Genomic DNA, 11,436 nt, shown 5'->3' on the forward strand with positions numbered 1-11,436 from the left:
TGCGTACGTGAATTAAGTGTATCCAAACAAAATGAGCAGTGGTAGTCCAGCGATAAGCGATCGAAGGTCGCGGGTTTGATACCCGGGATACAATTTTATGAAAATCACATTTTGTGCATTCATTGTATAGGATTACTACTGCTTACAAACAACTTTCCAGAGCATGAGCAGCAGCGTTCTCGACCCAACATATACGTATAGTGCGATCGCCAACCTGGCAATTATGGTATATCCCCCAAAGATATTAGGCCTCCCCACGCCGCGCAGTGGGTGCCTATGGACTGAAAATAAGATTATAACATCAACCAATTAATAATGAAGTAAGGAAAAGGATTTTTTAAAATTTGGATGGCCACTAATTAAAAATAATTATTTGTTAACTATATGTCCCTGCAGACTGTACTGCCAGAAGTTACCGGTTTCTCGCATTCCAATAGAAAAAAATAATTATTGTAACATATTTAAAAGTAATCACTTTTTACGGTTTTATTGGAAGTTAGTACAAAAGCTTTAAAGGTTTGAATGTACAGCGTTCAAAGCTTTTGTAAAAGAAACTTAAACAGACTTCAAATAAATAAACTAAATAACCGTTTCATTTTGAATATAAAGCATTATATCAAAGAACCCATTTTAATTAGATCAACTAAGGGTTCAATTAACGAGTATCGTTGCCTATCGCTTCAAGTAAAGTCACAAGTGCACTTTATGAATCGTTAACATAATCGGATTTTAATATAAAACTTGACATTTTCAGACAAATCAATTAGAGTTTATATCTGAACTAATTAATTTATTACAACTCGTGTAATTAAATATTTCTTGTGCTATAATTAATTTAATTGTGACTTTTATAATTAATTAGAGAACAAGTTAATTTTATTCATTACACGCAATTCAAAACAAAAAAGGAAAGTTTTGATATGCGGTAGAAGGTTTTGATTCCATGTGCTATTTAAAAAATTGTTACTGATTATTAATCTTATAGGCAACTGTTAGTAATACGGTATTACATATGTCTAGTTTTCTTTAATTTTGGTTAGAAAAATAAAGTAAGAACTTAGCTTATAGATAAGAAACAATCAAAACCACAATTATTAACTACAACACTACTACTATCAACAGGTGAATGTATAGGACTTTTGTCAAAAGCAAAAAACAAAAAAGTCAAGCAAAAAACTCTGAAGCTTTTACACCTATAAACAATCACCTTTTGAGAACATGTCTTTGTAAACTGCAATGATTGTATTGCTTAAAAAACAAGTAATGTATTCTTTGTACATTCCTCAACAAATCCTTTAAAACAATTTATTTATTTTCTACGGTAAAAAAATAAAAAGAACTCTCTCAAGAAATATCATAAACGTGCTTATAAAGCAGTATAAAAAGCAACTGAGAATGCACAAATATGAACAGGTAACATACGCCGGCGTGACTGCGCTGTAAAACCACGTAATTATTGAAATTTGATTATTGTAGATTAGATACATTTTGTAAATATCTGATTATTAAAATGTAGACGTATATAAATAAGTTACTTATACGTAAATAAATAATGATGCACCAATGGCACAAACGAGCATTGTCGCTTGAACCGTAGAAGCGTTTGGATTTCTCAGAAGGTTGTTACGCTGTTAGTGAAATATAAGGAGATTCTCTGAAACAATGTCGTACATGTCTTGTAATCACCGAAGTATTATTAATGATATCAGAGTAACTGACATTACGCTTTTCAAAAACATTACGGAAACTATTTCATAGACGAATGTAAATAAATATACATACGATACAATACAAAGTCTGCAGAGACAGATAGTAAACAATAAATAATTTCAATAAATAGTAATCAGAATTTCTTATTTTTTTTCTTACTGTATTATCATTACGCCATTTATTATTTCTAAAACCATTAAATCTTTGGGTATTGGGTACGAAACATTAATTAACAAGCAAATAAGCTATAGATTCATCGCTTTATAGACTTTATGCCTATAATCTTAGATGAATTCACTTTACATTAGTTCGAGTGAACATAAAAAGGAAAATCGTTAATTTATTATAAACATGTATATACATATATAACGTAGTATAATACAATACCAAATACACCCCTATCTTGCACAATCCTCCATGTACAAAGAAAAAAGATTTTCCCTTTGTGAAAATATTTTACGGTGTAAAAGCATACGCATTAGAGATGTATTAAAGCTAAAGCCATTCATAAATAATTTACGAAATGGGCACCCTAAAGAACACGACTGCCGTAGGGAAGAGTTGAAAGGGAAATGCTATTTTAAATATGTATAACTGTAACATATTACACGCACGCATGAGCCATATAGCGTTCTAGTGACCGGAAAAACTGCACGCTCATTTCTATGCCGACACATATTGGCCGCAAATCTTATTGCTTTAACGTTATAGTAAAAAAAAAACAATTTGGTTTATGTCGCATTGTTAAAGCACGCGGGCGCTTTTTTTGTCAAAATACATTTCTTTGTGTATTCGTAAGTCTTGATAACATACTGAGTGATAAATCCATTACGAACGAATTATTTTTGTTACCATTATATTAACCATGTAACTGCAAACAGCTAACCTACGTTAAGTAGTTGAAATGGCTGTAAGTAGGCCACTTAACTTGAAGTACAAATAACCACAGAAGCCTTAAGGAAAACCATTAGAAATGGAGACAACTGCACGACAGGAGCTCCTTAAAGCCTCCGCATATAAGATGGACAAACAACCATGTCAAGGCTGGAAGCAGGTCGCTTTTAACCGGCCCAGTTTTTGCTTTTTGAGGGAAGCATATGTCCAGCTGTGGACGTCCTGAGGCTAAAATTATGATAACGAAGCAAGTTTCATAATCATGGCTACCGCACCAAAGTTATTCGTAGTTGTAGAGACCGACAGAGAGAATAGACAAAATAATGTTTATAAAGTATGTAATAAAAATATTGATTAAAATTAAAGTATGTTACAAAAATGGTGATTTCATTTCACAGTCATAATGGTCTGCAGTGTCATAACGACTTCGAAGGATTTGTTCATAAATATTTTAGATAGCGTTTTAAACGGCTTCCGTTACTTGGTCGTCCAAACACTTTCTTCTACACAAGAAAATATAAACCTGTCATTTACATAAAGTAATATAATTACAGGCATGAAAAACTTCCCTGTAATTAACAAGATTTAAAGGGCATATGAACACCAATGTTTTAATCCCTATACCACGATTTCTGTAAGTAAATTGCACCTTTTTCATTTTAATATTATATTTACTAATTGAAATATTATAATTTTATTTTAATATTTTAAGCTATAAGAATGAAACTGTGCACGTTTTTCTTTGATTAATGATGCTAACTTGCCCTATGGTATAAAAAGATCATCGTTATTGTTATCATTTCAGCCATAGGACACAGCTAGACATAAGCTTGTCATTAGTTTTCCATTAGGACCTGTAGAAAGCAGCCTTCGTTAAAAGTTGTCCGATGACCTTAACGAAGTCGTTAGTCCAGATTATGGGTAGATCCGAGTACTTTAGGGCTCCAGTGGCCATTTGTACATGATATATGGCTTACCCAATACCATTTCAACTAATCAATACAGGACTCTGACGGATATTTCCGTCCATCTACGGATATTCTCGATTAACAAATCCCTAACAACCCTTTCTTTTTCTCATTAAGCGAGTGCGAGCTGGCCATTGAGAGACCATGTTTAACTGCTTTAACAACCTAGATTCGTACCACATATTAGACAAAGACCTTTGCTTTAAGGCACTGATGATTATCAGACCAGATATATGTTTCGTAGTTTCCTGGACTCTGCCTATCCGATTTGGTTTCGCAAATTTTTTTCTTCTTAAAAGTGGGCATATTTTGACTATATTTGAACTTAACATATTTCATATTTCTTACAAAACACTAATGCTGCCAGCATCGTTTATTTTATATTAAATCATATACAAACATACGCTAGATTACGTAAGTGTAATTGTAATTTAAGAATATTGTTCAATGCGTCTATCTTTTCTGCACTCAATCTTGCGGAATGAAAGCGAGTCAAGGCGTCCAATTTCTCCCGACATACCCCTCGATGCCGGGAAGAAAATAACCAACTTATTCCACACGCGTACACTGTTAAATTGAACAGTTTTTTTTTTTCCTATCAATTTCAATCGCACCTTTCAAGATAAAACATCGTAATGAAAATCAAATAATTATAAAAAAAGCTTCCGAAAATCTTTTGTTACGTAAGTTAATATTAGTAGTAAGTTAGTATTGATAGGTCTGAAATCGTACAGTCTTTATACGTAATAGACGCGTAGGCAGCGATTGTAAGCTTTTACAAAATTGTCATAGATAAACCATTGGACGAAGCAAGAATTTGGCCCGATAATATACTACTGGTTTTACTTATCGTCAATGAGATATAGCGTCGTGAGTAAAACAAAGTCTCATTGCTGCTTAATAGCGAAAGTGATGAGGGAGGTCTAAAGACATCCCGATTAAACTACGTGGTGCACTTATTGTTATTATTAAGTACAATCCTCTAAAGCCTTGTCTTAGTTTTCTAGAACGACAGGGGTAAGGTACACTTTTGTGATTATTAAGTGGATAATGGATTCACGGAGCCTAACATCACACTGAAGCTGCTTACCATAATTTATAGGTTTTTACAGAAATAAATGGAATTATATTTATTTTAGGTAGACAGACGACCTTATCAGTCGTCAGGAGAAACTGGATACAGGCCGCATTCAACTGTCTTATTGGTAATATATGGAGAGTAGTTTAGCAGTTCATGTTCTACGGATGAAACTATGATTTTTATTTTCGCTGTTATATAGGTTTATTACCTCAGATATTTATAATATTTTAGACGTTTTAAGTTTATGTCCTATCCTATTAATGTATTCAATAGATGTATTTACACAAAAACATTCATTTAAAATACATTGGAGCGATATGCCTTTCATACCGCTACGCATACCAATGTGAGGAGGACAAATAAAATTGTCCTCGACGCTTTACGCAATACGCACACTGTGGATTACCGTCTAGTAATTGAATTTTCACGGGCGAATCTCTGAACTGGTAAAAGCAATTCGCTCTGTCCCGTGACCACTAACCAGCGAACCGGACACGGTGCAGACAAAACCTGTTATATCTGATACCGCTAAATTCTAACAAGTAAAATTTATGTTTTATTATAAAAAATTCTCTAATGTAATTGGCGTTTACATGTAATTGCAAATATCTAAACATAATTTCTGATTATTATCTATTTATGCGCTTCCTTTTTTCGCAAAAATACTAAAATAAATATCAAGAATAATCAAATTAACAATTTTGTTAAAATATATTATAATTAAGATATTCACAGTTTATGTATCAAATAAAAACAAAGACTTTAATACTGACGTCATTTAAATTTAATTCAGACTTTCTTAACTTTAAATATTTCTGAGTTCAGTAAAATTTATTTACCGTTGTTAATATCAAATTTCTACTGTTATTCATTGTACTCTTGTGTAGATCAGGTACCGTATCAAAATTTTTAAATTCAGAAGAAAAAGCCATATTATTAGAATAAAAAATATTTTATAAAACTTTAATAAATATTTATTACTCATTCAAAATCCATATCATCGTATGACTTGAAATAACTGTAGACAATTATAAATTTTGCAACAACGCAAAATGCGGGATTTTAATCCAAAACTTTAAATGAATAACCTGGTTCCAATTAAATTAAAACTTCATGTACTGGAGCTTTCCCAATACTTTTGTTTAAAATGCATAAGTTATAAAGCAGCGGAAAAGAATTTTTTTTCTTCTTAATCGTTTTTGCATTATTGTAAGCAATGTACGTCTTAAAACGCTATGATAGAATCAATGAAGAGTTATTGATCTGTAATTAACATTACCAGCCTACTCCTGGTGATCCCGTTACATTGGATAATCTGCAACCTAGTTTGTGGTAACCAAAATAATTGAAAATGCAGATCGATCATTAGTCGAAATAGAAATCGGGCATTACCAGCAAGGTGTCCACATCACTATTACATTATCACTGCGGTACAAAGACAAAGGGGCAACATGTCTTTCTATAAAACCCATTATGAATAAAAATTGATTAGGTAGCTTACAAAATATATGCAAATTATAAATAACAGTGGCAGTTGGCAGCACACATAGCAAGAACAATGAGTGGAAACGTCTAACCAGCAAGCACAGCGTAGAACGACCATTGACAAGAACACTTATTAATTTACAAAAGATGGATAACTACCTTGTTAAAGTTGTTTATTATTATTATTATTAATTCTAATTTATATCGCTAGTGTTTTGTTATCAATATATTTTTTTTCACTTTTACTAAGCGCAGGCAGTTGGGAGAGGGTTGCCGCTATTTGATATGGATCTTTCTGCTCACAGCTGCGAGACACGGCAGTTATTTACAATTTTTCTTATGGGTGAATACAGCTAAAATTTATACATAATCGGAAGACGCTGAATGAAAACCGTTCCTGTCGGCTGTAGAAATTTATGGGGCAGGCCTAAGTCCAGCTGTGAATCTGCTTCTTAAATAATAATAATGATGATTATAAATAAAAGTTGATTTTTATTGTTTTATAGGACTTAAAAATTATTTCAACTGATTAAATCAAAGCCCGTAATATTAATCTGCCTGACACGCCAAATTTTCTAAAAATTTGATTAAAAATATAGCATTCAAAATCACAAGGTATGCAATGTGTTCAAAAGCAAATACCAATTAGCGCTTGGGTGTGATTACTTTCCAAGTAAATTTAACAACCATACGCGCTTAAGTAAATTTCATAGACGGAGAATTGAACAATTCTGGAATTCTATTTACGCTGTCATTAATTAATGTTACTAGAGAAATTAAAATGAGCAATGTTTTAATATATACGAAAATATGAACAATTAAATAATCTCACTATAATTCAGTAAAATATTAAAATTAAAAATAAAATTCATAAAACTTTAATTTATATATACAATAAAAAGATGATTATTTTTTGTGATGAAAAGAAGTAAATAATAAAGCATCTGTACCGGAGTCGGCAATACGCTTTCTGGCCGTAATAAATACAAGCATTTGAAATGCACATTTTCTCGCATTACGTTTTCGCTCGTAATCCAGAGATACTATATGGTACCCCAGTTCGGTACGGTAGTTTACATGGAAAGCTAAACATAAATATTTAAAGTTGTAAACTTTTTACTTTTAAGCGATAATTTTTTGTAAAAAAAAGTCTTAAAACCTAGTGTAAATTCATACCTTCAAAAATTCGCCTATCCGATAGAAAATAACTTACATATATTACACAAAATCAAATTTTCTATTTACGTAACTAATGATAATATATATATATATATATATATATATATATATATATATGTATATGTATATATACAAGTATGACATCCTATCATAGCCTCAAATTATTTTTTGTACCACTGATGTAAGATATAATTATGTAGTCTGTAAGTAGTTGCGAAACTGAGTTACACTTTAACATCGAATCATTTGTTAGCAGTATGATCTAACTTCTACTTCTTCTTCTTCCTATTTTTAATGTCTTTTGAGCTTAATTATAAATAATAATAGTACAATTTTTTTTTGTAAATTCTGGTATTACCGTACTTTGTAATTTCTGTTATTAATATTGATTATATCATTTAATAAAGAGGATATATAACATAAGTTAATATCACCACCCGTAATAAGTACTTACTTTATGGATTAGAAAATTATCGTTTTCTCGTGAATATTTAAGTTTTTTCTCTTTTGCTCAATTTGTTTTGTAGATACATTAACATAAATATATCTATGTTAAGCTGGAAATATGTGATGCTATTGAAGGCCGAATTTGAGACATTTGTCTTAAATTCGGCCCACGAGTCCAATAAAGAAGATACTTTACTTATGTCGTGATTCCTTCGTTAAAAGAAGTAGTCTACAAGGAAAGCTAAATTCGTATAAAAATGAATGAAATATTTCCTAGCTGAAAGTAGGCCAAACTTATGGTTTAACATCAAACATTCACTAGACTGCACGCTCGTAACGTTATAATTTTCCACCGATCTAATAATTTATTGACTATGGTGGGAAAACCCTTTTGATTTTTTTTTTTTTTTATTAATTCTAATTTGTATCGCTGGTGTTTTTTTTTTACAGTATTTATCTTTCGCTTTAACTAAACGCAGACAGTTGGGAGAGGGTTGCCGCTATTTGATACGGATCTTTCTTCTCCCAGCTGCGAGGCACGACAGCGTTTTATATTATTATTATTTTTTTTTTATAATTTTTTTTTTTTTACACAATTTTCACTTACGGGTAAATACAGCTAAAATTTATACATATTAACAATACAATTTGGAATACACAATTATATATTAGTTGCTACATTATTTTATTTAAGTCGCTGCCCAAGCGCTACAGACCGTTAAATGCCTTGAGATTTAGGACAATGTGCCGGGCCAACTCATCAAAAGATTCTGCTGTAGATTTTTTCTTGAGAAGGTCCGGTAAGCTGAACGGAGATATATTAAGGTTTTCACATAAGGTCACGTGGTTATGTCTTTTGGATGCGAATCGGGAGCAGTGTCTGAGTAAGTGATCAAAAGTCTGTACTGTGGAGTCGTCACATGGGCAAGTCTCATTATCGATTATTTTAAAACGGTGCAGGTACTGCTTGCAGTACCCGTGCCCGCTTAGTAGTTGTGTCAGATGGAAGGATGTCTTGATGAGTTTTCGCAGTTTGTTTATGTCGGTGAGTTTCGAAAGGAGTCCTATGGTATGTCGACCCTGTGCCGAGCTCTCGTATCTAGCCTGCCAAATGCGGTTGTGTTCCGCGCGGATTGCGCTCTTCACGAAACTCATTGGGAAGTAGACATAAGCCGGTGGAGAGTGCATTGCGGCAGCACTCTTTGCTGCCAAGTCGGCTTCCTCGTTACCGACGACGCCTGTGTGGCTTTTGACCCATGTAAAGTGTAATGTAGCTGGCGCGCGTGCGTGTATCTGATTGTGAATTTGTGTGACGATGGGGTGGGTGTTGCTTCTATTCTGCAGCGCGGCGATGGAAGATTGTGAGTCCGTGTGAATAATTGTGTATGTATTCGGGTATGTTGAAGAGGCCCACGAGCAGGCTTTCGAAATGGCGAGAAGCTCAGCTTGAAAGACCGAGCAAAACGAGTGAAGTTTGTATTTTTTGGAAGCAGTCTGGCGGCCTTCCATGAAAGCAACGAATGCCGCTCCTACGGAGGAGTCCTCCAGTTTGCTCCCATCAGTGTAAATATTCAAAGCATGGGTATAGGGTGCTGTGTAATTACGACCTCTAGAGGGGGAAAGGACAGAAATGGATACTCTGGTAGCGGGGTGCAATAATTTGTGTGGTGGTGTAGGGCGTTCTAGAGCTGTATCAGAAGGTAAAAGATGAGAGGCGCCGGTGAGTTTTGTGAGTTCCAGTGCCTGTACCTCCCGAACTTTGAGGTCGAGTGGGGTGAGTTCTGCAAGTGCTAGAGCGGCTGTGGTGGATATGGTCTTGAACGCCCGTGTGATCCTGATGGCAAAGCCTCGTTGCATACTTAACAACCGCCTTATTATCCCTTTTTTTAGAGCCGCTTGCCCCCATATACCAGCAGCATATGTCATAATTGGCTCAATGATACTGATGTAGATTGTCCGGATGTTCTCGGGATGTGCCCCCCATGTTGGTCAACAGAAAAGACTAAGTCTATTAAATATGCGCGAGGCTTTTTTGATAGTGTGCTGAACATGTAACCCTTTTGATTAACAACTAAGCATAACATCTCCGAGGGTTAATCCCATTAATTTGCTTTTAACGTCCGTAAATAAGTCACTCAGAACTATAATAGTTGCAACTTAACACCAATTTACTTAGCTGTTTGTAATAATATTCCACTTTATTTTCTTACAAATGCAAACTCGTTTAATTGATATCTTTTAAATTTCTAAATATTTTGTACGATTTATATCGAAATTGGAAATAGAGAACATTGTTAGTTAAATTTATGCTTTAGTGGTCATGTAAAGCGTGTTTTTAACACAAGATAATATTACCACTAAATGGTGCAATTTACTAAATTAGAATATTGTGATCCACGAAAATCACAAGCACCTTTTTATAGTACATACATATAAATTTATATAAAACATTTAGTTTTAACTTAATAATTTGTTGCTATTTTGTCATGCTTCTTAATTAATTTAACATATGTTATATCTCTATGCTGACATCAAAATTAATGTTACGAATACGGTCAAACAAATTTGTAGAGCGTCTAGAAATGGGCGCATTGTGTTAAGCAGGCACCATTTAGGTTTATTTACGATATGTGATATGTTTGTAAATAAGTGTAATTATATATCATTTACAACAAATTATGCGAGAGAGGAATTTATCTTGGCTTTAACTTTCAAGACAAACCTTTTTATTTATTTTTCAACCGTCCTTTGTATTTTCCTTTCGTAACTTGGTAAATAAATGCTTGCCTGCTTATATAAAAGGGACGATTTTTCACTTTAATCTTCTCTGGTTCAATTAATTGAGTGCAACTGAACACTAGTTAATCTTTTATTCCTTCACACTTCAGAAACTTCATTGTGCTTATGTAGTCATACCTCAGCAACTATATATAAGTCTATAGTTCATTTAGGTTTTGTATAAAAATGAAAATTAGCATCTTTTTTCTAAAAGTCTCATATCTATTTTACTAATTATTCATAAATAATTTACTAAACATTTTTTTCTTTTTTGTCTACCTTTTTAAGGTTCAGGGTAAATTTGGTAATCATTCCAAGCATTGATTACTTTATACGTTTAATACAGTATGAAATTAAAATTGTTAAAGTAACTTGTAAATAATTAAGCCGTCGTAAATGAGGTTATTGGCATAAGGACAAAACCAATATAAACACAACAACAACTTTTTGTAATTAAGTAACAACCTTTGCAATTATCGTAACCGATGCAATAACATGTTATCATTTATAACAATAATGAGTTAAGCCATTTTTATTTAAATTTAAATTCATTAAAATTTTAATAATGTATTAACAATTATTTCATTCAATTGATTACTTAAAGTCAAAGTAAGATTTCAGTTACGAATCCGAAGCGCTTACACAATCTTATCACTATATAGTGATGTTAATTATGTGAAGTACATTATATGTAAAATATGACGTCTGTCCTACGATATGCCTGCCGATCTGTGATCTCCACTTCAGAATCCTAACGCCTGAGCTTCCATCTGTTCTGTGCGTGTGGCTTGCCGACAGCCACTGCAACTTGCCAATATGCTACGCTATATCGGCTACTTTTGGTCGATAAGATTTATCATTCCTTTTCATATCTCGACAATAAGCTAATATTTA

General features: G+C 33.0%; 1 protein-coding gene across 1 annotated transcript; it reads right to left on the reverse strand.

Annotated features, from left to right (window-relative positions):
- Window positions 1–6,687: 6,687 nt before the first annotated feature.
- On the reverse strand, window positions 6,688–9,690 carry LOC137926713 (uncharacterized). The gene is made up of 2 exons (XM_068770392.1): window positions 9,096–9,690; window positions 6,688–6,713 (listed from the first exon to the last, which is right to left on the reverse strand). Exons 1-2 carry the CDS (start codon window positions 9,688–9,690, stop codon window positions 6,688–6,690), a joined length of 621 nt encoding a protein of 206 aa, XP_068626493.1.
- Window positions 9,691–11,436: the final 1,746 nt, after the last annotated feature.

The sequence above is a fragment of the Battus philenor genome, unplaced genomic scaffold (genome assembly GCF_028537555.1).
Source record: "Battus philenor isolate CCGP_79_NKW_IND1 unplaced genomic scaffold, ilBatPhil1.0.hap1 SCAF_3, whole genome shotgun sequence".
NCBI classification, from domain to species: domain Eukaryota; kingdom Metazoa; phylum Arthropoda; class Insecta; order Lepidoptera; family Papilionidae; genus Battus; species Battus philenor.

What these genes read in the sequence shown, in the direction of transcription:
- LOC137926713 (XM_068770392.1), bottom strand. Translation starts at nt 9,690, where the DNA reads ATGACATATGCTGCTGGTATATGGGGGCAAGCGGCTCTAAAAAAAGGG. An exon ending in CGCCGCGCTGCAGAATAGAA is followed by an intron (nt 6,714 to 9,095) that starts GCAACACCCACC and finishes TCAAATTTTTAG; the next exon opens with AAAATTTGGCGTGTCAGGCA.